A 27,239-nucleotide genomic window follows, 5' to 3' on the forward strand; every position below is an offset into this window, starting at 1 on the left:
CCTAAAGTAAACTTTTCTGAGAGTAACGTTTTGGCTTCATGAAAAATGCATAAAGATTTATTAGTTTTGTTTCACTTAAACATTCTAAAGCCAGAAAATTACAAAACACATAAAAACTCACACTTTATGTAGGATATAGTCAGAAAAACTATACTTTTTGAGTATATTAAGTCCAAGACTCATTTCAAATAGAATAAATGCTAATTTAAAATATGTGAAGGATAAAAGATAATTATGTGATCTATTCTAAAAATTCCAGTAATCAAAGTAAGAATGAAAGGAGAGTGTTTATCTTACTTGGGAGAACAATTTCATCACTTTAGTGTGTGTGTACAAAAGTTTATTGCTAATAATTACATTTTTAAATTCATTAAAGCAAATATCTAGAGGCATTCCTTTTATTAATCTAGTTAGCCTAACTGTTGTACCTTAAAGTAATCAAACTGCATGCATGTAAAGAGTCTGTTACTCAATATGAAGCATATAGTTGGTATTCAGACAGGCTTCCTTTTCCTTATGTTAATTTTAATAAATGTGTAATTTTCATCTTTTAAATAGTCTTCCATATATTCTTTACAAAATTCAAAACTAAAGCATTAATCCAATCAGAAAGTGACATTGAAAAAAATTACTACTATAGTAGAAAGATCTGTGTTTTAGTCCCAGCTATCCTATTTGCCACAGGTCCTTGGATACAGACCTTTTTATTCTTCTATAGAATGGGGTATATTTTCTTATCTTGCTCACAAGATTATAAGGTCAAATGAGATAATGTGGCAGCACCATAAAATATAACGTGTATTTTTTGTAGCCACACAATCACAGGAAGATGGAAAATTATCTTGAGGCATTATCAGTGAGAACTCCACAGATAATTCACTACTCAACAACTAGAAGGAAAAACTACTTTCTGTTAAAAGCAGAACAAAACACTGACAGATTACTCTTTGCTCCATGCTTTTTATAATTTTCATCTCCCTTTTGGTATTCCCTGCTCTCACGACAGCCAGAGAGCATAGAAGGCACACTGGCAGGAACACCAGAGGTAGAAGATATAGGCTCAGGCATCGCTTTAACTTTGGGAAGTATGGATAGTTTAGCGTGTTACATGCGATCGTTTATGTGAAAGCTCTATGTAAACCATAAAGTGTTACTCATGTGAAGCACTGCACTGTGATCCCTATATTTGATACTGGCTGAAACTGCTTTCCACTTATATATTAACAACAGTAAATACGACAAGGGCTGATGGGTTGGAAGAACCACGACTGAACAACATGGGATCATGACTAGACTCATCCATTTCCTAGCTCAATCACCTGTAAGGACTCTGTATACTCATCTGTAAAATGAGGACATTAAACTCTAAGATAACTTACAACCACCCATTGCTACAAATACAGGTCAATAGAATGGTAACCTGAAAAATGGGAGTCTGACATGATCAACGGTTAGAATCAGGTTAGCAACTATTAAAGGACTTATTTCCTTATTAATATTCTATTATCCAATATTCAATCTAGATTTCTAGAAACCCAATGTTCCCAAGTCCATGAACACTTAAATAAACCTGAGAAAAAATTTAAATACAGAATAGTTTACAGTTAAGAGGATCAAATTCTATGTTATTACTTTTTTTTTCAGTGCCACAGACAAAAAGGCAATCAACAATTTTTTACATTTGGTCCTGTGGTAGATCTCAGTAACAATAACCTCTTCAAGAACTTCGGATCTTAAGAGTTTTTGCATGAAATCTCAAAAAAACTAACAGAAATGTAATTTCTAGCATCTATTTTCATACTTAGATCAGACTTGAGCTGTGAGATAGAAGTCTCCAAATCTCCTTTTTTCTGTTGCTCCTGTGCCAGTAGTTCTTGGGTGGTCTGCATAGACCTGCGTAGGGCAATGCAGTTTTGCTGCAAGATCTGCACCTGAAATGTGTAAGAAAAATTCCTTTCTGTAAGATAAAGATTTCTACCAAACTACCTCAGAGCACAAGTGTAAGGCAGATTTTCTGATCTTAACATCACTGAAGGGAGAAGGGGAGTTTCTATGTTAAAGATTTCAGCAGGGTGCAGTGTTTTACAGTAGGGCTGTCCGACAGAACTTTCTATACACTCTCCAACACAACATGCACCAGGCACAAGTAACTGCTGAGCACTTGAAGTGTGTCCAGAGTGGGTGAGAAATTGAATTTTTAATTTTATTTAATTTTAACTAATTTAAATTTAAATAGCTATATGTGGTTAGTAGCCACTATATTGGTAGTGCAAGTTATAGCAATAAAGGATCATTTACAAATTCCTCAAGTAGGGGCATCTGGGTGGCTCAGTAGGTTAAATGGCTGCCTTTGGCTCAGGTCATGATCCCAGAGTCCTGGGATCGAGCCCTGCATCGGGCTCCCTGCTCAGTGGGGAGCCTGCTTCTCCTTCTCCCTCTGCTGCTCCCCCTGCTTGTGCTCTCTAATAAATAAAATCTTAAAAAAAAAAAAAAAGAATGGAAAGAGGTTAAAAAACAGCAGTTGTATAAATTTAAAAAAAATTTTTATAATAAAAAAGTGGGGGGGGACACCTGGGTGGCTCAGGTGCTTAAGCAGCTGCTTTTAGCTCAGGTCATGATCCCAGGGTCCTGGGATTGAGCCCCACATCGGGCTCCCCGCTTGGTGGGAAACCTGCTTCTCCCTCGCCCTCTGCCTGCCGCTCCCCCTGCTTGTGCTCTCTGTCAAATAAATAAAGTCTTAAAAAAAAAAAGTCCTTAAGTAAAATCTTTTTTATAATTTTATTATGAAGGACAGCCATTGGTTAAAATAAAGATTATGTAATCCAAATACAGGTATTAGAATTTGGAACTACTAATTGCCTTGAATACTTAGAACTGAATAGTCTAAGTTACATGTAGGTATTTCAAATAATACTACAGGCAAAAATTTAATAAATCTAGAGAAAATTAGCAAAACTAAAGACTTATAGGTAAAATATCAGCTTTCTTTTTGGTTTCACTTCCTTGACATAAGGAAAGAAAAATCTACCTGTTTCCGTTCCACCTCCACTGTTGATTCCATTTCTTGTATTTTGAACAGCATGGCTGATGCAGATTTCTCAAGAGATTCCTTCAGATGCTTCTCCTGAGACAGTTGTCTCCTTAGCTACAGAACAAATTGCAGTTAGAAGACCAAGGGAACATCACAGCAGTTTGCCAAAGATCAAACTCACCATGAAAACTTTACCAGACATGCCATCTCACTCCCAAACGTTCTTCATTCATTAATGACTACTCAGAAACAAGCTTGTGTTTCTCCCTAAGGGATAAACTACTAAGAAACGAAGAGTCAAATCTGTTGCCCTTGTCTTCCCATTGTGTAATTCTTTTTTTCCAAATTGTGGGTCAAGATGTGTTAGTAAGTTGCAAGCAGCACTTTCAAAAGGGGAAAAAAAATATCAGAGCACAGAGCATGTAATAAAGAAGTAGGTAAGTAAGGCTTCATGAAATGTTTGTGTATATTATTTATGTATGGTGTTACAGTATAAAATGTATGTCTCAATAGACTTGTCAAAAAGAAGGTTGAAAAACACTAATATCACACCTTAGTATATACTTTCTGAATTTTCTGACTTTTACTTTTAACTTTTTCCACATTTGATTACTTCATCTCCCTATTTTTTTTTAAATATTTTTTATCCCATAGGATTATAAACATACCCTTGAAAGCTGTTCCAATTGTTTTGGAATTTAAAGGTCTAAAGAAATAATGAAGCAACTGTTAAGTAGTCAATAAAACTACCACTCAAGAATTGGGGTACACTAACCTTGTTTCTCTCAATAAATGATGATGAGTTAGATAAAGATATAAAAAAGAATCTCTTTTCTCATGCGGTAAAGAGATCCTTTCAAACTTACATGGGAATTGCAGAATGCTATTCCTTTTATGAAGTGATGTTAAGTTGAAAGAAATTCTGCTTTTTAAGCCCCAGTGAAGATGACCTAAGAGTACACTTTATAGCTCTTTTCCTAAATTGTACATATATGTTTTACATGTGTCTTCTCTGGATGATTTATTTTATGTTTAAATACTTTTTAAAACATTGAAAGACATGAAAAGTGTGTTGGCATGAAACTGTTACATGACAGCCCATTTTGCAAATGTTCTATAGTATTCTTAATCATACCCCTAATAACAAACATTTAGGTTTTTCCAATTTTTCACTATTCTAAATATTGTTCTGAACATGCCTGTGAATAAACCTTTCTTTGCATTTCTATTTCCTTAGGATAGATTCCTACAAGAGGAATCATTAGGTTAAAGGTTTAATAATGTTTAGACTTTTGATAAATTTGTTATATAATTTTCCTTCCAATTTTAGCCTATCAGTAGTATTAGAATAAATCCCATCAGTACTATGTATTGTTGTTTTCTTAAATCTTTGCTAATCTAATAAATTAAAAATAACATCTTGACAGCTTTTCATTTCTTTGGTTACTAGTGAGATTCAACATTTTCTCATATGGTTATTAGCTCTGTATATTTTCTGAGCTATTATATATTTTTTGAAATGTTAGTTGACCACTGTTTTTTGGGGGGGTTTTGTTTTTTTGTTTTTAGTCAATTTTAAGTTCTTTAAAAGGAAAGATTGTTAACTCTATCTAGTTTTGCTAGGTTTTACTAGTTTTGCTTTTTGCCCCCCCTTTCTTTACATGTAGGATTTTTAATTCTTATGTGTTCAAATCTATTGAACTTTTTATAATTCTATTCCTTCATTTCAAGTTTAGAAATTCCTTCCTCATTCTTCCTCATCATTTTAAGTATTACAATCTTATTTAAGGATGAACCACAGTTTTTACTTTTGGCTAATACTAACTACAGTATCAGATTATAATTATTTTTTTTTAAAGATTTTATTTGACAGAGAGAAACACAGTGAGAGAGGGAACACAAGCAGGAGGAGTGAGAGAGGGAGAAGCAGGCTTCCCGTGGAGCAGGGAGCCTGATTCGGTCCTCGAGGACCGAATGACCTGAGCTGAAGGCAGATGCTTTACGACTGAGCCACCCAGGCACCCCATCAGATTATAATTACTTTGTAATACAGAGTAGCTTACTATATTTTTCTAAGCTCTGGATCAAATTATATAGTATAATGTACTCGAGATACTATTTAAGTCCTTTATAGAGGAATCTTTGATAATTATACTACTGAGGTATTAATTCTGAAGTATTATTAAAAGCAACCAGTTTATGTTTTATGTTTATCAGAACCAGATTCTACATATATTTCTTACCTCTTAGGAAGATGTATACCACATTTATTCTGTTTTTATACAGCCCCCTGATATGGGCTGAATTGTATTCCCCAAAAATATTACGCTGAAGCTCTAACCCCAGTATCTCAAAATATGACTGTATTTGGAGATAGGGCCTTTAAAGAGGTAATAAACGGTAAGGATGCTGTTAGGGTGGGTCCTAACCCAACCCGAATGGTGTCCTTATAAGAGAAGGAAACAGGGATACACGAAGATACCAGGGATGTGCAACACACAAAGCAAAGACCACGTGAGGACCATGTGAAAGCAGCCATCTACAAGTCAAGTAGAGAAGCCTCAGGAGAAAAAAATCTGCTGACATCTTGATCTTGGACTTCAAATCACCAGAAATATAAGAAATTTATGTTATTTAAGCCACCCAGTCTGTGGTACTTTGTTACTGTAGCCCTAGCAAACTAATATATCCTTCCTGCTTGAATACCAAAATGCATTTTGACAAGGACTCCTTCTAAGGATCCTTGACAGGGTTCAATAAAAAATTCAAGATTTTATCACAGCACTCAGAATTAAGACTTTCCTAATAAAGATTAATGATAAATGGTAATCACTGATAGTCTTTTAAACAAATGGTGCTGAAACAACTGGACACACACACACACACACACACACACACACAAAGAATCTAGATACAGACCTCACATCATTAATGTGAAATGTATCATTTAAATTTAAAATGCAAAACTATAAGGCTTCTAAAAATAACACAGGAGAAAAATCTCGGTGATGTTGGGTTTGGTGATGACTTATAACACCAAAAGTACAATTCCTGAAAGAAAAAATTAGTAAGTTGGACTTCATTAAAATTAAAAGCTTCTGCTCTGCAAACGATAAGCTACAGAATGGAGAAAGAAATTGCAAAACACATATTTGATTAAGGACTAGTATCCAAAAATATACAAAGAACTCTTACAACTCAACATAAGAAAACAAACAATCCAATTACAAAATAAGCATAAGATCTAACAGACACCTCACCAAATGAGATATACAGATGGTAAATAAGCATATAAAAAGATATTCAATATCATGTCATTAGGGAATTATAATTAAAACAAGATACCACTACACACATATTAGAATGGCAAAAATTCAAAACAATGACAAGACACCATGGTGATGAGAATGTGGAGCAACAGGAACTCATTCATTGTTGGTATGAATGCAAAATGGTACAGCCATTTTTTAAGACAGGTTGGCAGTTTCTTACAAAGGTAAACAAAAGCTTACCAGATGATCCAGCAATTGTGCTCTAGGTATTTATCCAAATGAGTAGATAACATGTCCACACAAAAACCTGCATATGAATGTTTATAGCAGCTTTATTCACAATTGCCAAAACTCAGAAGCAACCAAGATGTTCTTCAGTAGATGAATGGATAAACAAACTGTGGTACATCCATACAACTGGAATATTGTTTAGCAATAAAATGAGTTACCACACCATGACAAGGCTTGGAGGTATGTTAAATGCATATGCTAAGTGAAAGAAGCCAGTCCAAAACAACCACACACTGAATCATTCCAACTATAACAAAACTACAGAGTGAAAAGATCAGTGGTTGCCAGGGGCTCAGGAAGGGAGGGGGATGGGTATATGGAGCACAGAGCATTTTTAGGGCAGTGATACTATTCTGTAAGATAATGTAATGAACAAAGGGTGAATCTTAATATAAACTGTGGACTTTAGCTAATAATGATTTATCAATTTATTTATGAACAATACTAGTTCATCAAATTTAACAAATGTACCACACTAATATAATAGGGGAAACTGGAGGGATGGGGAGAGCAGGTTTAGGAGAACTGTTTTCTGTGCAATTTTTCTATAAATGCAAAACTTCTCTAAAAAAAAAATAGTCTACTAAAAAAATACATGAAATGTAATACATTCTAACTATGAAAAATCATGCTTTTATCAGTAGCTACTGGCAAATAAGTACATGAGAGAATTTTCCAGATAGCTATACTTAACACCTTAAGCACTAAAAATCGTAACTTAAAGAAGTAATTTTGCATGAGAATTTTCTTTAAAAGTATATCTATTTCTTGGTATTTTAAATATAATTTGGATCCTTTTGATTTGGATAAACATCAATGATTATTCTGTCAGGGAATATTGAGGTTTTTAGGTCAGAGTGTGTTGGATTACTAATTCTCCTGACTCTTACACTGTTTTCAGCTGCCAATTTTTAGTCCAGCAACTTTTAGTAGCCACCTACTTCACAAATCCCAATCTGTTATCTACTAAAACTTAGGCTGAAACTTAAACACAACTTTAGTTTAAAAGGTCTTTGGATGAATGTGTTCACTTAGCTCTAGCATATGAATTTCGTGGTACCTATTTTCCTTCTTGGCTCACAAAGCACTTAGTTTATTTCTGGTTGTAGGGCCATACTGAGGCAAAAGGAACTCTTAATGTCAAATAAGTGTAGCCACTTCCACTTGAATTTCACATGGCATATTTTTAAAATCTTCCTACTCCACAGTAACATATTTTTTCTTGAAAGTTTTTCACTCTTTCTACTTTCTTGACTTCCCCTCAGCAATTCCAATGCCCCCTCCAGAACCTCTTTTTATCTTACCTCCTGAATTTTCAGGTTCATTTTACGTTTTGTGGTCTTCAATTCCTCTTCAATAATGGCTGCATTATTCTAAAAGTACAAGGGGAGAAGGTTCTAAATAATCTGAAATGAAGGAAGAAACTGTCTATAGGCACATCAGTCCAAATCTAGACTTTTTTATAGCAACCTATATATGCTATTATGAATATGGTTATAAATACTTCTTATTGTGTCTAAAATAATTATTACAATGAGATATTTAAAAAGAAAGTTATTTTACCACTTTGATTCATGACTTCTATTATTTTCCATTTTTCTTTTTTTAAAAAGATTTATTTTAAGGAACTATTGCGACTTCGTCAAGACAAAAAGCTTTTGCACAGCAAAAACAGTCAACAAAACCAAAAGGCAACCGACAGAATGGGAGAAGATATCTGCCAAACACACAAAAATCAAATAATCCAGTCAAGAAATGGGCAGAAGACACGAACAGACATTTTTCCAAAGACATACAAATGGCCCACAGACACATGAAAAGATGCTCAACATCACCCAGCATCAGGGAAATACAAATCAAAACCATAATGAGATATCCCCTCACACCAGTCAGAATGGCTAAAATTAACAAGCCAGGAAACAACAAATATTGGCAAGGATGTGGAGAACCTTGCCAGATGGGAACCCTCTTACACTGTTGGTGGGAATGCAAACTGCTGCAGCCACTGTGGAAAACAGTATGGAGGTTCCTCATAATGTTAACACTAGAGCTACCCTACGACCCAGCAATTACACTACTAGGTATTTATGCCAAAAGATACAAACGTAGTGATCCAAAGGGGTACCTGCACTCCAATGTTTATAGCAACAATGTCCACAATAGCCAAACTATGGAAAGAGCCCAGATGTCCATCAACAGATGAATGGATAAAGATGTGCTATAGGGGCGCCTGTGTGGCTCAGTCGTTAAGTGTCTGCCTTCAGCTCAGGTCATGATCCTAGGGTCCTGAGATTGAGCCCTGGGTTGGGCTCCCTGCTCTGCGGGAAACCTGCTTCTCCCTCTCCCATTCCCCCTGCTGTGTTCTCTCTCTCTTGCCGTGTCTGTCAAATAAATAAAATCTTAAAAAAAAAAATGTGCTACACACACACACACACACACACACACACAATGGAATATTACACAGCCTTCAAAAAAGTGAAGTCTTGCCATTATGCAACGAAGAGGATGGAACTAGAGGGTATTATGCTAAGCGAAATAAGTCAGAGAAAGACAATCATATGATCTCACTCATATGCGTAATTTAAGAAACAAAACAGATGAACGTAAGGGAAGGGAGGGAAAAATAAAGTAAGATGAAATCAGAGAGGGAGACAAACCATAAGAGACTCTTAGCTATAGGAAACAAACTACGGGTTGCTGGAGGGAAGATGGGTAGGGTGATGCACTGGGTGTTACATACAACTGACGAATCACTGAACTCTACCTCTGAAACTAATAATACACTATATGTTAATTAAATGAATTTATATTAAAAAAGAAAAAAAAGGAAAAAAGATGAGAGAGAGAGAGAATGAATGTGCAAGTTGGTGGAGGGGCAGAGCGAGAGAATCTTCAAGCAAACCACCCCCCTACCCCAGCACAGAACCCCAGGCAGGGCTCAATCTCACAACCCATGAGATCATGACCTGAGCTGAAACCAAGAGTCAGACACTTGACTGAGCCACCAAAGGACCCCAAACACATTCATTTTGTAAGTAAAGTTCAATGAGAGAACCTGGTAATTGACAGAACTTTTTCTTACAGAGTGTGTGTGTATATATATATATATATATATATATATATATATATATATATATATATTAAGTATTCAATCTCTTCTTGCCTCAAATATTATCCATGCTTAGGAGCTGAGGATCAAAAATACAGCTTTCACTATTTATTCTCTTTTCTATCACTGTTAACGGCACCCCAATCCAAGATGTAAAGCCTCAGTCATCTTTGCCTTCTTTCCTATACTCAGCTCCTGTCCAGTAGCATATTCTAGCATATCTTTCTTCATAAAACATCCCTCTTTCTTTTCAAAATGCCACCCTAAGTCAGACCTAATAAGGCTTGTGGCTCAAATCATGCAATGGACTCCTAATTGGTTTCCCCAAACTCTACACCACTGCCAGATTAATCTTATTTTCGTTATGTCAGTTCCTTATCAAAAATGATAATCACCCCCAAAGTATCAAGTCTAACTACTGATTATTCTTGATTTTGAAATCCTCTATAATGTGATCCCTCACTAATGTCCAATTTATTTGCCCCCACAGTCCCCAAAATCCTCACTCCTCTCAGGCTAGTTTAGGCATTTCCTCTAACGGTATCAGTGGAAAGATCTAAGTTCAAAGCTGGGTAACAGGAAGAAAACAGGGAAGTGTCATCTTAGAGAAATCAGTTCTCTCTGGGGCCCAATGCTCTTATTACTAAAATGGGGACAGTATCATCCTGTCATGAGGTTTTTCAAAAATTAAACAAAATAACATGTTGACCATCTATTATACTGCCTGGCCCTTGAAGGGAGAACGAAATTGTCAGTTTATTATTCTACTCTATATTCTTTCCTGCCTCTGTGTGTACTCCTTGAAATGTCCTCACCTCTCTACTTCGCCTTCTACAAAATTCAGCTCATGTCTTATCTCTTTCTTGACGCCTACCCTAATCTACTCTAGGTAGATAGGGCATACGCACCCTCTCAAACCCACCTGAACACAAAACACTCATCAATACTCCCTTACTGTCCTACACTGTTCTTTAGCACTTCCCACGCCCTTGTTTTCTCTGTTCAGTTTTTCATGCTATCCCTTGTTCCCCCAGCTAGCATATAAGCTCTTGGAAGAGCAGAGACTCTACCTTATACCTTTGGACTCCCACTCTCATGCATACAGGGTAAGGGCTCTATAACACCACATTACTGAGAGTACACAATAGTTTAGGTTATCAATGTAGGTAACTTTGAAATGTCAAGAATCCTCACATCATATCACCCAATTTTAAAAGTCAATTTTATGGGTCTGTTGCCTCCTCCAGTTAACAGATAACAGTGAATCTGTATTTCAGAAATCTGGATTCAAACCTTTGTCTCTGAGGCAATCTCCAGGGTGGCAGTCAACCTTTGCACTTCTTCTTGTGCCTTGTCTTCTTCCTCTTTTACATCTCTTAGTTGCTGGCGCAAATTCATCACTTCAAGATGCAACAGCTTCAGGTCTTTGGAATGCTCCTCCTGTATTGCATTCAGTCGATCCTTCAGAAAAGCTACCCAACAGCACAGGAGGGTCATGGAGCAGTTGAAAGAAGGTCAGGAAAGGAAAAGAATCATAAACTCATTAAGCACCCATATAGGACCAAATTTCTGATGATTCTCTTCTCTCTGTACCTGTTTTCTGTGGATTCAAATCCTTTTCGGTTTGCAGACGAAAGATGTTCATCTTCAAGGACTGGATGAGGCTTTCCAGATGGCACATTCGATTTACCAGAAACTCACAGTTCTTCCATAGAATATCTGGTTTTCCTGAACAAAACATTTCATTCTGGATGGGACTAATGATATTCTGGTTCACAGGCTCTTCTAAACATTTTGGAGTCTCCAGTTGGCCTCTGGACAAAGATTCCAATTTAACAACATTATGCAATGCAATGTGTACTACGGTAATCCCAACCATCAGGTCATTTCTACCAAGAATAAAAATTAGATTCCTTAGTTAAGCATCTGTTAGTTCTCCAAATTTAAATATAGAGAGTACCATTAGGTAAAGAGAATGAGACTAATGTCAGATGGATAAAGACCACTGACTTTATAACGGTTTTTTCTTTTAATGTGAATTTTTTGTAAAGTTTTATGTGGTACATAAAACATGTTAAATGCTAAATCTATAATTATAAAGAATTAAAGTTAGCATGGAGTAAATATATTCACATATTTTTAGAAAATTTTTAAACAAGGTCATAATAAAAACATTCCTACTTTATTCTAACATACTCAGCATCTATACAAATTTAATCTCTAACTACTGAAGAATTATTCATTCTATGGGTGCTATAATACCAACTATAATAATTTTAGGTTTTCATGAGAGACACTAAAGAAATATATTGTAATCTTAAAGAAAATCACACCAGCAAATTTAATATTGGCTGCTTAAGCACCCAGATTCCACAGGCCATTAATAATCCAACTTTTAGTGGCAATACCTTCTTTAGCCAAGGGAAAAAAAAGGTGGGGTTTTTTTTTTTTTTTGAGTACCTCATTCTAAATTATGAAATTTCTTTAAAGATTTAAAACCTTTCTTTTAATTTACAATAAGTCTGGGGAAAGAAAATGAAGACCATATCAATGGCATGAATCAAGTTTAGATGTTCACCTTAACTAATATCAAAGTCTATTTTTGATTTAAAAAATACAAACTAAATTTTTTCTAATTATACAAAAATTCCATATTTTTCAATCAAGTTTTGAAGGTGAACAGTTTGTGCACCTAATTAGCACATTTTTAAAATTTTATTTTATTTTATTTGAATTCAGTTAATTAACATATAGTGTATTATTAGTTTCAGAGGTAGAGTTCAGGGATTCAGTTACCTATAAGAACCAGTGCTCATTATATCACGGATTCTCCTTAATGCCTATCATCCAGTTACCCCAACCCCGACCCACCTCCTCACTTTAAATAAATATCTGTTCAGGGGAATAGTGGTAGTAGCTCTATTACAGGAGGACAACTCTATCTCGCAAATATTTTCTAATTAATGTTCAAATGGAAACTTTCTTCTCAATTCTTTTATAAATACCTATATTTCATCTGCCAAACCGCCTGTATTACGACTCCTAAGAATTCTTACAAAGATCTAGTTCATTTTCCATTTGTTACCTTTTTTCACCAAAGTCCAACATTATTAGGTCATCCCTCAGAGAACTGGTCTGTTCCTCAACTATTCTCATCCTTTCCTGAAGTACCGTGAATGTTTCAGAAGCTGTAGCATTGATGTGGGTTGGAGAGAGGACCGGTCTGGACACTGTAGTTTCCATATGCACCTGAGATTAAAGTCACAATATTGGTATAGTAGGTTCTATTATGGTTCAAAATAATCACTGTCCTTTCTTGTGGGAGAATTACACATCCCTGTTCTGTTGAGATCAGGAATAGCCATGTGTCTTGCTTTGGTCAATTTAATGTGGGTGGAAACTTTAAGAGCCAACTTGTCATTCATCATCTCCTTCTTTCTCCCCTCCATGAGATGAGCAACAACCCAGATAGGGCTGGCTTAGTGTGCCAAGAATCCCACAGTGAAGAAGACATGAAGCAGAGCTATGGCTTGTCCATGACATCCAGTGTGAGTGGGCAATAAACTTATGTTGTTATAAGCCACTGAGATTGTTGAGTAGTTTTGTTATTTCATCATAATCTAGTCTATCTATCTGCTAATATTAGACACATACTAGGACCTATGACTTGGCTAAGGGAATTATTACTTCTTTCATTACTAGCCATCATCATTTTAACATATTATAACCAACCTTTCAGAAAAACATTCTATACTTAGATTTCTGAGCACTTGTTATAAGATAAATTTACCAACTACATTGAAACGGTGATTTTAAAAAATAATTTGCAAACTTAACTTCATAGCCTAGCAAAGACTCTTCTATAGCTATGGACATAAAATTTCCAGACTTCTCTTCTTTCCTAATATTTTGAAATATTAGTGACAGAATTAGGCAGAATTAGCATAGAAGCAGTCCCAACATATAGATGAATCATGGACTCAAAGTTCAATGACAAGGTCATTGGGGAAAGAAATTTTAAGGACATTTTCCTGCAACTCCAACCTGTATAGACATTTCTATACTAACCAGACTGTAAACCTTAACAATTACTATCAACAGTGCTCCCATGGAAATGTTCACAAAGATCCCACTTTGGATATTAGGAACACATCTTTTCTCCCTCCCCCCTTGCTGTGTAATCAGAATCTCTCTTCCCCTCGCCTCCCAGGCAGTGGAAGTGGTGACTACCTCAGGTCCAAGTAATTGATAGTCTCCATCACTCAAGGCAAGAATTAAAGAAGTGGGAACACTGGTGGCAGGATTTAAGGGGGTAAGAAGCATGATGGGGGGCAGTGAAAAGACTGAGTTTCTTGCCAATATCAAGAACATTTCTTTACCTTTTTTTTTTAAGATTTACTTATTTCTTTGACAGAGACAGACACAGCGAGAGAGGCAACACAAGCAGGCGGCCCGCCAAGCAGGGAGCCCAATGCGGGGCTCAATCCCAGGACCCTGGGACCATGACCTGAGCCGAAGGCAGATGCTTAACGACTGAGCCACCCAGGCACCCCGAACATTTCTTCATCTTGAAATAGTTCTCCAATCACCTTTTATCTCCCCATTCCCAGAGAATGGTCTAGTTTTTTTTTTTTTTAACTTTACTGAGGAGTAATTGATTATAATTTTATTTAAAGTGTACAATGTGATGATTTGATATACATATACACTGTAGAATGGTTACCAAGATCAAGATAATTAACACATTCATCACCCCACATAGATAACATAGTTAACTTTGTGTGTGTTGTGTGTGTGATCTACTCTCACAACTTTCAACTATACAACATATTACTATGTTACCATGCTGTACATTAGATCCTCAGAACTTACTTGAAAAGGTAACCTACAGAATCGTAGTAAATAATTGCATACCACAGATTTGATAAGCAATTAATGTCCAAAATATATAAAGAACTCATATAACTCAATAGCAAAAATGCAAAGAAACTAATTAAAAAAAAATAAGCAGAGGATCTTAACATTTTCTCCAAAGACGACAAAGAGATGGCCAACAGATAAATTAAAAGGTGCTCAACATCACTAATCACCAGGGAAATGCAAATCAAAACCACAATGAAATATCACCTCACATGGCGCCTGGGTGGCTTAGTTGGTTGAGTGACTGCCTTTGGCTCAGGTCATGATCCTGGAGTCCCGGGATCGAGTCCTGCATCAGGCTTCCTGCTCAGCAGGGAGTCTGCTTCTCCCTCTGACCTTTCCCCCTCTCATGTGTTCTCTCTCTCTCATTCTCTCTCTCAAATAAATAAATAAAATCTTTAAAAAAAAAAAAGAAATATCACCTCACACCTGTTAGGATAGCTATTATCAAAAAGATAGCAAATGTTGGTGAAGATGTGGAGAAAAGTGAACCCTCATACACTGTTGGTGGGAATATAAAATGGTACAGCCATTTATGGAAAACAGTATGGAAGTTCTTCAAAAAATTAAAAATATAACTATCATATGATCCAGCAATCCCACTCCTTTGTATATATACAAAGGAATCAAAGACAGGATTTTGAAGAAGTATCTGCTCACTCATGTTCAGTGCATCATTATTCACCATAGCCAATATAAACAACCTAAATGTCATTCACCAGATGAATGGATAAAAAGTGATTTATATATACACATATATTATATATATATACATATATATAATATATATAATAAAATATATTATTTAGCCATAAAAAGAAAGAAAATTCTGCCACTGACAACATTGATGAATCTAGAGGGCATTATACTATGTGAGATGAACCACACAGAGCAAGAAAAATATTGTCTGATATCATTTATATGTGGAATTAAAAAAAAGGTTGATTTCATAGAAACAGAATAGAATGAGGTGGAGGGAAGGGGAAATTGAATGATGTAGATCAAAGAGTACAAATTTTCTTTTTACTCTTATTTTAGTGCTTCTGACCAGGATTTCTCTCTTTTATTCTATGAAACAGAAAGCATTTCTGACCCATATAATTTGAATTTGTTAAAAGATTTTCTGTTAATGATCAGCTTAAGGACATGGGGGCAAAGAAGCTATTATTAATTTCCTTCCATGCTTTTAAAATTTCCTGAAGAGAAAGACAAAGGTATATATAGACAGTAACAGAGTCTTTGGATCTACAAAGATTTGAAGTAAGTTTCAACCATGTTTCTGAAAAAAAAGCCAGATTTGGAGACTCCTGCTCGTGTTACCACATGTACCAGCATAGTGTTCCTCAGGTAATAGAAGGAAGAACCTCCGTGAAACCAGGGTTAGGGTTGGGGGAACCACCAATAGTGTGGGTGGGGAGAAAATGGAAGGGTAACAACAGAGAAACACCACATGGATTTACCCTCCATTCCATTTTCTATCACCTGCTGTCTTGTTACTGCCACCTAGAAATAAAACAGGCTTGAAGTGGGGAGAAAATGTAAAGTGTTTAACAAGGTTTGGGGTAGACAGAGTTGACTCCTTTGTTCTCTCTATAAAAGAAGCTGAAGAGTTCATGTCCCCAGCCTCCCTTGCAGCTGGCACAGCCATGTGACACATTCTGGCCAATGAGACTTTAGGCAAAAAGTCTGCAAGGAGCTTCTGAGAAGGCTTTTGTTTTTCTGATAGAAAAAACTGAAATGATGGCGCTGGTCTTTACTTCCCCGTATGAGGCCCAGAGCTCTGAGAGTTCTCTTTTAGTCAGCCATGCAGTGCCTCACTTTTAGATACAGAGAGCCAGGGATCACCAGCATCTGAGAAATACAAGGAAAAGGCCAGAGAAGTTCAGATTAACCTGACTTTTTTTTGGGGGGGGGGAGCCCAAAACTAGCAACATCCAACCTCTGCTTATTTGAGAAAAATAAGCTTTTGCCTTTTGTGTTAGTCATGTTTTTCTGTTGCTTGCAGCAAAAACATTCCTGAAACACAGTAACCCCAGGCAATAGTTGGTGGAGAAACAAGTAGAAGGGTTGGTAAAAGAAAGGACAAATACTGCCGGAGATGTGAGGGAGGACAATTTCCCTGGCAACTTGTTAGGCTGATTATAATATAAAGGATGGCCTCTATTAATTTATATCAAAAGCCAAGCATAAAATACCAATACAAACATTAGTCCATTTTGGGGAAAAAATACAGAAAATGGAATACAAGTTTCCCACATATTTTGAATGGGATACAGATTCCCATCTAAAATTTTTTCATGTAGGGGCGCCTGGGTGGCTCAGTCGTTAAGCATCTGCCTTCAGCTCAGGTCGTGATCCCAGGGTCCTGGGATCCAGCCCCGCAGTGGGGCTCCCTGCTCAGCGGGAAGTCTGCTTCTCCCTCTCCCACTCCCCCTGCTTTTGTTCCCTCTCTCGCTGTGTCTCTCTCTGTCAAATAATAAATAAAATAAAATTTTTTCATGTATTGTTGAAATGTCACAGTTTTGTTGATATTTTCCTAAGGTACCTATGATATGTATAAGGTGCTCACACTTACTTTACAGTATTGTGTGCACTTTTGGCCATAAAAACAAAATTTAAAACCAATTACATTCTTTTTTTTTTTTAAAGAGAAAGTTTATATATGTTTGAGTAAGAATTTGATTCCCATCATCACTCATGCCTACCTGAACCTGATCTACACTGGAGCCAATTCAGGTTTCTGGAAAGAAAATTCACCCTAAGGAAGGGAAGAGTGAGATGCTTGGGACAGACTGATGTTGGGCAGGGGATAAAGCTTCTAAGTGAACATGGCGGTGTTCTTGAAATATCCTCTTAGTGAATCACTGATGAATATGTGCAAATCATCCAAGAAGTTGATTGGAAAACTAAACAAGCCAATCTACCCTTTGGAGATTAAAAACAGGTCCCAGGATTAACTGAAAACCATTCCTCCACAAACCTCCCCTGCAATGGGAAAAAAAAGAAAAAGAAAAAAGGTCAAGGTCAGGAGACCGGAGGAAGCAAGGAAGGAAGCAATGGTAGATGAATAGCAAGACTAAGACAGCCTTAATATCCACGAGGGAGAGTCCTGGAATACTTGGGAGCCTGTTAAAGGAAGAGTGAGGTAAGTACCTGGGATCCAGTAAATCTGCTGAGTCGGGAGAGATTCTCATTTTCACTGCAGTATACCCTTGCCTGTCCTCCCTCATCTGGCAGGCCCCACACACAGTCCACTGGCCACGTGGCATATCCTCAGAAGCCATAGCTCAAAAGATCGTAGTCTAAGAAGTACAATCTTACAAGAAAAGAATCTAGCTCTAATTGCTAATATTGCAGCAAAGAGGCTATGGCTTGTCTTATGTGTGCTTTGCAGTTTTTGAAAAGATGCAAATATCATTGAACGTAGTCTTGAACCCAAGGCCTGATGCTTGATCGTAACAATAATAAAAATACTAAGATATAAAATTTAGTTTTAAAAAAGTGCATTCATAACTACTTTCATAAATGTATCATCAAATTAATACAATTCTGTTTCTGCATTTAGGGAGAGTATTTCTACCTCACTGAAAGGATGGCATGAATAAGACCAATGTCTTAAGTAATAATACTAGTAAAAGTCAGGTGACTGAATAGTCCAGAAAGAATAAACAGTGAGTAGAAAGATCAGTGAGTACAAAGATCCTTACAAACTCCTTAGAGGTCAGTCTGGCTGGAGAGGAGTAAGTGAAGGAGAGAACTATAGAAGGTGAGGTCAGAAAGTAATAAAGGGACCAGATCACATTAGGTCTTAAAGGCTATTGTAAAGTTTTGGCTTTTACTCTCAGTGACTCTCAGAATCATTGGACTGTGTAGAGCGGAGGAGTGCTGGGATGTAACTTTACCTTTTAACTGGATCACTCTGGATACCCTCCCAGGAGGGTAGGACGACAACCACAGAGGTAGAAAGACCAGTTGGGAAGTTGCTACAATAATCCAGGCAGGAGGTGCCACTGGCTAGGACCGGGGTGATAGCAAAAGAATAGTAAGAAGTGGTCAGAGTCCAAATGTGTTTTAAAGATTTGGCTTTGCTGATGGATTAGATATGAAATATGAGAACAAGGAAATAATTGGAAGGATGGTGTTGCCATTAATTGAGACAATGGAAGCCTGTCAGGAGAATTAGTTCTAGCGGAAAGATTGAGTTGTTTTGGAAATGTTAAATTTAAAACAGAAAAGATGACCAATACAAGACTGAACTTGTTAATTCGGAGTTCAGGGAAGAAGTGTGGGCTGGCGGTATAAATTTTGGAGTTGTCAACGCACACGCCACTTGCAAAGCCACAAGACTGTCTAACGGAGAACAGAAAGGATTCAGGGAACTGAGTGTCCCTGGGTGCTCCACTATTAACAAGTTGGGTACATGAGGAGTGTGTGGGTGTTCGAGCTAGACTGAGTTCTCCGAAGTACGGCCAGGTTAATCTCTCCCTATCTTCAGAGCCTAGCACAGTGAATGGGGCACTGTGGCTGGCAAACAAAAGGAAAACTCAACAAAAATTTAACGAACATCTATTCTGTTCTAGCACAAGTGTCAGGTACTGGGAAAACTTCAAAGGATGAATGCATTCTAAAAAGCAGATCGGGGAATATAACTGGTGACAAAAATTAAAACAAAACAAAACAAAACCAACCAACGCGTCGAAATGGCTTTCCTAAGAACCTATAACCTCCAACCTAACATATAAAGAAAAGGTGGTATTGGGGCTTAACTGAAGGCCTTCCCTGGTGGCTATCCTCCGTCCCTCAGCTGCAGCCAGTCCAACGCAAACTTAGCTCCTAAACGGTTTTCACCTGCGTCCAGCGAAGAAGCGCCATAAATCAGGATCCTGGGGTGGGGAGAGCGAGACTAAGCACCGCCAAGAGAAAGAGAGGGCGGCAGGAGGAGATCATGGTGGTTTTGGCTGAGTCGCCAACTTCCCCCGCAGGACCGGCACCCCGTCCACCGCCGGTAGCCTTACCTCACACTCCATCTGTCCGCGGGTAGCTCTACCCCTCAGCAGGCAGGCCGGTTTCCATGGAACTAACACAGCGCTTTAAACCAACCCGCTCCGGCGCGGTAGCTCCTGTACGCAGGCGCATCCGTGGCAGCGCATGCCGGGAATTGCAGTTTTCCCGGCCCAGGAGGGCCCTCCGCCCGGGGCGGCACCCAGGCCGGAATCCGGCGGCGCGCACGGAACGCGCAACCCCGTGACCCGGATGACGACAGGGCTCCATTGTGCTCATGAGCGAGGCATGGCGGGATATGTAGTTTCCTCCCGCTCGCCTCCCAGATGGTCTTGTCCGCTTTGCGGTTACAGGTCTCACCTGGGTGGACGTGTGGCGTTTGGGGAATTTGGCAAACAAACCCCGCAACGGGAGAGAGTCCATGATTAGAAAATGTTTTTAGTTTTAGGAGGACTAAAGTATCAGGTAACTTTTGAACGATAGGAAAATAACAGATTTCATTAATGAGCATAAGAAATGGTAAAAATACAAAGTTCAAACATTCTTTTCTTTGAAGGAAAAGCCAAGAGCCTCTTCATCCTCGTCCATGATGGCCAGGCGGAGAGTAAAACACATGTTTTCTGCTCTCTTGTCTTTTGTCTCATCAGCATAATATATTTCTTGCCTTCTCGACAGGGAAGTGAATAGGTATTTCTAAATATGCCTGCAAATAGCTAAGAAACAAGAAAGCATTGAAAATAATAGTGCAGTCGTTTCAGAGTTGTTTTGCTCTAAGAGTGGGAATTCACACTTAAAGACGAGAAGCCTTCTGCAATGAAAAGACAAAACGGCTTTGCATTTAGGTAGCTGAAGAGAACATCTGTTACCACCATCAGGGCGATTAATGCGTTTCTCTCCTTTCCTTGGGGGCACAGCTGAGAATAACTTTAGCCCTCAGATGAATGGAGTCAGATTCCAGATGAGTCCTCATTTGCTAAGCAAGTGATTGAAATGATCTGGCTGTTCTGATTCTTCTGCTAGCCAATCCTCCACACGAGATAGTGTCTATCAAACCACAGCTGTAAGATGTATTCATTAAACTGTAAGCCCATCTGGTGAAAGAGAAATGAGTGCTGCCTACATTATTCAGGTGAAGGGACCAAATAAAGCTTTTAATAGGAAAAGTGGGAGAGTACTTTAGAGCGTCAACACGAACAGCCAATTATTCTCTCAGTATGTACACTTTCCCTTTCAATGATCTCTGATTTATCTGTGGAGATGAGAGATATGTGTTTGCTCTCCACAGATACCCACACACTTCAACGTAATGAGCATTTCACCTTCCTGAATCTCCATTTTAAGCAGCAGTCAGGGAGCCAAATTGATTAAATTTACTGTTTTTCATTTCCTTTTGTCTTTCGACCACCTGGCAAACCGTATAAGAACTTAAATCAAGCAATTACAAAGTTAGAAAAAAGAATCTGAATTCTTCGATAAACTAATTCATCTGCTAGAGAATCAGTCCTGGATACCTGAGAATTCATTACATAAACGGTCTGTTTTTATTTTTTAAGTGCGTAAACGTGTTGATTTTTTTTCTGATTTCACTCTTAATTTTCAATTGATAAATGGTTTTTATACTCCTTGACCCATGATAAAGTCTTTTTAGTCATGGAAATCTCAAGATTCCCTGAAAACCATCTCCTCTCTCACTAGAATACCACAGTAGCCTTCTAATTGGTTTTCTGATCACCCTTCCCAATGCAGCTACTAAATGATACAGCTACTAAAGCTACTAAAATGATCTTAAAAAGTACAGATGACCTGTCAACAACATGGTGGTTAAAGGCACTGACACCCCCTGCATTCAAAAATTCATGTATAACTTTTGACGCCCCAGAAACCTTAATACTCTACTGTTGAAGACTCACTGATAATGCAGAGTTGATTAACACATATTTTCTGTTTTTACAATAAAGTATGCTAGAGAAAAAATGTTAAGAAAATCATAAGGAAGAGAAAATACATTTACAGTATTGTATTTATTTTTAAAAAATCCACATATAAGTGGACCCACGCAATTCAAACCCATGTTGTTCAAGTCAACTGTAAATCCAATCATTTCAGTCCCTTGCTTAAAAACATTTAATAGTTCTCCCTTTGAGGGGGGTAGGGGGATGGGTTAGCCTGGTGATGGGTATTAAAGAGGGCACATACTAAATGGAGCACTGGGTGTTATACACAAACAATGAATCATGGAACACTACCTCAAAAACTAATTATGTAATGTCTGGTGATTAACATAACATAATAAAATAAAATAAAATAATAAAAAATTTAAAAAACAAAAAAATACAATCTAGTTGGGAAATGTAAAAAAAAAATATAGTTCTCCCTTTGAACTAGTAGTTTTCCACTGAACAGGATGAAACCGAAACTGCTTATGATTTCAGCTTAATCTACCAGCCAGTCTGCACCTAGTAGCCCAAAGGAACTGTGAATTCAAGCCTACCAGCATGTCTGTGCCTGCAGGTTCTGCATCCTCTGGCAGGCACGCCCTTTCTCTTGTCTGTCTAGTGAACCTAACAGAAATTTAACCTCTTCAGTGATGCCATTCTATTACCTCCCAAAGTACTTACTGCACTGCATTATAATTGTCAGTGTGTCTTATCGCCCCTTAATTAGGCTGTAAGTAACTTGAAGACAAGAGTTTTGTTCTTATTTTGAGCTTATTGTTTTCAACACCAAGCACAGTGCCTGGCACACAATAGAAGCTTGGTTAAGTCCTCCTTGTTAAGTGAGTGAATTAATGAATAAATAAATTTTGAAATCTTCTGACAGAGGCTATTTCTCACTCTCTTGACTATTTATATACACATTCTATTTGTAGGCCAAAAAAATAAAAAAGGCATCTGCTTTCTTCCAGACCTGGCAATGATTTGCCATTGCAATTACAAAAGTGATAGCAAAGTTACCTGCAACCACTTCCCCTTGGGGTTGGAAATGTGTTCTGTGGATAGAGAAATGCAAACACAAAAACTCAAAGTTTTCTTATCTTGTTGGTACAATGGAGAAATAAAAATGGCAAGTTCACTAACTGGTCCAACAACTTTTGTAGGCAGTCCAGACCTTTTGGTAAAGCATTGGCTCTCGGTATAGAGATTAAAATTTGGAGGAGTCTCAGACTTTTTAATGAACTGGTGCTTTGGCCCAGGGCTGGGAAGATAAATCTGTTATTTGAATCAGCTGAGAGTAACAACACTTCTTATAAGGTCTCTGTCACTTAGTTTTACCAACTAAATTTTGTGGCCAAGTAGATTTTTCACATTGTTCTATTGACCGAATTTAAGAACAATCAAGGACATGGTGATATTGCTACAGCTCTATTTTATGTTTCCTAAGATTACTCTTTTTGTCTTGATAGGTTGATACATAATCAGCAAGAGGAAGAAACATGAGTGTTCTTCTAGAGGGTATTATGCTAAGCAAAATAAGTCAATCAGAGAAAGACAAGTATGATATGATCTCACTGATATGAGGAATTTGAGAAACAAGACAGAGGATCATAGGGGAAGGGAGGGAAAATGAAACAAGACAAAACCAGAGAGGGAGACAAACCATAAGAGACTCTTAATCTCAGGAAACAAACTGAGGGTTGCTGGAGTGGAATGGGGTGGGAGGGATGGGGTGGCTGGGTGATGGACACTGGGGAGGGTATGTAAAATGGTGAGCTCTGTGAATTGTGTACGACTGATGAATCACAGGGGCGCCTGGGTGGCTCAGTCGTTAAGTGTCTGCCTTCAGCTCAGGTCATGATCCCAGAGTCCTGGGATCGAGCCCCGCATCGGGCTCCCTGCTCAGCCAGAAGCATGCTTCTCCCTCTCCCACTCCTCCTGCTCGTGTTCCCTCTCTCACTGTGTCTCTGTCAAATAAAAAAATAAGAAACATGAGTGTTCTTTAAATTGGCTCACACAGATCAACTGCCTGATATTTATGAAGTTTTCTGATTGAATAATAGCAATAACAATGTGTATCATCTGATGAATTGGTGCTTTATATATACCATCTCACATGATCCTCCCATATGAGGCAGCTGAGATTTGGGAAGTTAAGTAACTTGCCTGGGGCTCTGCAGCCAGTAAGCGACAGAATGGTTATCTGGACTAAGCTCTATGTGGTTTCAAAGTCCTGCTCTTCAATTTGATTCCATCTCCTACCAATTCTCCACTCCATTTTGACAACAGTCAAGACAGAAATTTCAGCATTTAAGTATGAGATGAGAAATACATGTGAGTTGGTGTGCCTGGGTGGCTCAGTTGGTTAAGTGGTCTGACTCTTGATCTTGGTCTTGATCTCAGGGTCTTGATCTCAGAGCCCCCCATTCAGCTCCATGCTGGACATGGAACCCACTTAAAAAAATACATGTACATTAACTCCACACAATGGAATACCATACATTTATGAAAGAAAGTGAGGAAATATAGGTGGTAGCATGTGGGTGTTTGTGCCAAGCCATACCAATTTTCTGTATGTCTTAAAATTTTTTCATAATACAAAATATGAAAAGAAAATGAGGCAAGTCTGTGTATGTATATGAAAAGTTTCTAAGATATATTTTAAATGAAAAAAGCAAGGTGTGTGGAAATAGGAGAGATAAGAATTTTGTATTTGTATGAATAATCACTGAAAGGATATCCAAGAAACCAATAAAATAATACCTTTTATTACCTCTGCAGGTAGGGTAGCCATATAATTTTCCATCTTATCTAATTCTTACAAACTTTGTATTATGAAATAATTTTAGATTTACAGGAGAGCTGCAAAACAGCACAGAGAATTCCTGTATACCCTTTATCCAGCTTCCTTTAATGTTAACATCTTGCATAATCACGGTACAATGATCAAAACAAAGAAATTAATACTGGTATGATACAATTAACTAAATGACAAATTTCATTTGGATTTCATCAGTTTGCCCAGTCATGTCCTTTTTCTGTTCCAAGATATGATTCAAGATTTTACATTGCTTTTACTTGTCCTGACTCCTTCCCCAGTCTTTGTCTTTCATGATCTTGGGATTTTTTTTTTTAAAGATTTTATTTATTTGAGAGAGAGAGAGAGAGAGAGAACATGAGGGGGGGAGGGTCAGACGGAGAAGCAGACTCCCTGCTGAGCAGGGAGCCCAACGCGGGACTCGATCCTGGGACTCCAAGATCATGACCTGAGCCGAAGGCAGTCGCTCAACCAACTGAGCCACCCAGGCGCCCCCATGACCTTGGGATTTTTGAAGCCAAGATATAATTCAGGATTTTACATTGCTTTTACTTGTCCTGACTCCTTCCTCAGTCTTTGTCTTTTTTTAAAAATTTTTTTATTGTTATGTTAATCACCATACATTACATCATTGGTTTTTGATGTAGTGTTCCATGATTCATTGTTTGTGCATAACACCCAGTGCTCCACGCAGAACGTGCGTTTAATACCCATCACCAGGCTAACCCATCCCCCCACGCCCCACCCCTCTAGAACCCTCAGTTTGTTTTTCAGAGTCCATTGTCTCCCATGGTTCATCTCTCCCTCCGACTTACTCCGCTTCATTCTTCCCCTCCTGCTAACTTCTTCTTCTTTATTTTTTTTCTTAACATATATTGCATTATGTTTCAGGAGTACAGATCTGTGATTCAACAGTCTTGCACAATTCACAGCGCTCACCATAGCACATATCCTCGCCAATGTCTATCACCCAGCCACCCCAACACTCCCAGCCCCCACCACTCCAGCAACCCTCAGTTTGTTTCCTGATATTAAGAATTCCTCATATCAGTAAGGTTATATGATACATGTCTTTCTCTGATTGACTTATTTCACTCAGCATAACACCCTCCAGATCCATACACGTCGTTGCAAATGGCAAGATCTCATTCCTTTTGATGGCTGTATAATACTCCATTGTGTGTATATACCACATCTTCTTTATCCATTCATCTGTCGATGGACATCTTGGCTCTTTCCACAGTTTGGCTATTGTGGACATTGCTGCTATAAACATTGGGGTGCATGTACCCCTTCGGATCCCTACATTTGTATCTTTGTGTTAAATACCCAGTAGTGCTATTGCTGGATCGTATGGTAACTCTATTTTCAACTGTTTGAGGAACCTCCATACTGTTTTCCAGAGTGGCTGCACCAGCTTGCATTCCCACCAACAGTGTAGGAGGGTTCCTCTTTCTCCGCATCCCCGCCAACATCTGTCATTTCCTGGCTTGTTAATTTTAGCCATTCTGACGGGTGTGAGGTGATATCTCATTGAGGTTTTGATTTGGATTTCCCTGATGCCGAGCGATGTTGAGCACTTTTTCATGTGTCTGTTGGCCATTTGGATGTCTTCTTTGGAAAAATGTCTGTTCATGTCTTCTGCCCATTTCTTGACTGGATCATCTGTTCTTTGGGTGTTGAGTGTCATAAGTTCTTTATAGATTTTGGATACTAGCCCGTTATCTGATATGTCACTTGCAAATATTTTCTCCCATTATGTCGGTTGTCTTTTGGTTTTGTGGACTGTTTCTTTTGCTGTGCAAAAGCTTTTTATCTTGATGAAGTCCCAATAGTTCATTTTTGCCCTTGTTTCCCTTGCCTTTGGTGATGTTTCCAGGAAGAAGTTGCTGCGGCTGAGGTCGAAGAGGTTGCTGCCTGTGTTCTCCTTTAGGATTTTGATGGACTCCTGTCTCACGTTTAGGTCTTTCAACCATTTGGAGTCTATTTTTGTGTGTGGTGTAAGAAATGGTCCAGTTTCATTCTTCTGCATGTGGCTGTCCAATTTTCCCAACACCATTTGTTGAAGAGGCTGTCTTTTTGCCATTGGACATTCTTTCCTGCTTTGTCAAAGATGAGTTGACCATAGAGTTGAGGGTCCATTTCTGGGCTCTCGATTCTGTTCCATTGATCTATGTGTCTGTTTTTCTGCCAGTACCATACTGTCTTGATGATGACAGCTTTGTAATAGAGCTTGAAGTCCGGAATTGTGATGCCGCCAGCTTTGCTTTTCTTTTTCAACATTCCTCTGGCTATTCGGGGTCTCTTCTGGTTCCATACAAATTTTAGGATAATTTGTTCCATTTCTTTGAAAAAAGTGGATGGTATTTTGATGGGGATTGCATTGAATGTGTAGATTGCTCTAGGTAGCATTGACATCTTCACAATATTTGTTCTTCCAATCCATGATCATGGAACGTTTTTCCATTTCTTTGTGTCTTTTTCAATTTCTTTCATTAGTATTTTATAGTTTTCTGAGTACAGATCCTTTGCCTCTTTGGTTAAATTTATTCCTAGGTATCTTATGGTTTTGGGTCCAATTGTAAATGGGATCGACTCCTTGATTTGTCTCTCTTCTGTCTTGTTGTTGGTGTCTAGGAATGCCACTGATTTCTGTGCATTGATTTTATATCCTGCTACTTGACTGAATTCCTGTATGAGTTCTAGCAGTTTTGGGGTGGAGTCTTTTGGGTTTTCCACATACAGTATCATATCATCTGCAAAGAGTGAGAGTTTGACTTCCTCTTTGCCGATTTGGATGCCTTTGATTTCCTTTTGTTGTCTGATTGCTGTGGCTAGGACTTCTAATACTATGTTGAATAGC

General features: G+C 38.0%; 1 protein-coding gene across 5 annotated transcripts in view; it reads right to left on the bottom strand.

Moving 5' to 3' along the window:
• The window catches only part of CCDC150 (coiled-coil domain containing 150), a 78,061-nt gene extending 58,235 nt beyond the window's left edge, over positions 1–19,826 (bottom strand). For all 5 annotated transcript variants that reach the window (XM_088021613.1, XM_028124041.2, XM_028124032.2 and 2 more), the window contains exons 1-7: positions 19,639–19,826; positions 12,789–12,952; positions 11,297–11,517; positions 10,997–11,175; positions 7,899–7,967; positions 3,029–3,145; positions 1,802–1,931 (exon numbers count right to left, since the gene is read on the bottom strand). In XM_088021613.1, coding sequence (XP_087877739.1) covers positions 1,802–1,931; positions 3,029–3,145; positions 7,899–7,967; positions 10,997–11,175; positions 11,297–11,517; positions 12,789–12,952; positions 19,639–19,650 — 892 coding nt within the window. In that variant the 5' untranslated portion in view covers positions 19,651–19,826. The remainder of the gene's footprint in view (positions 1–1,801; positions 1,932–3,028; positions 3,146–7,898; positions 7,968–10,996; positions 11,176–11,296; positions 11,518–12,788; positions 12,953–19,638) is intronic.
• Positions 19,827–27,239: the final 7,413 nt, after the last annotated feature.

This window comes from Eumetopias jubatus, unplaced genomic scaffold (genome assembly GCF_037043125.1).
Source record: "Eumetopias jubatus isolate StellerSeaLion01/CBP00866 unplaced genomic scaffold, mEumJub1_p1.0 scaffold_3, whole genome shotgun sequence".
Taxonomy (NCBI): Eukaryota; Metazoa; Chordata; class Mammalia; order Carnivora; family Otariidae; genus Eumetopias; species Eumetopias jubatus.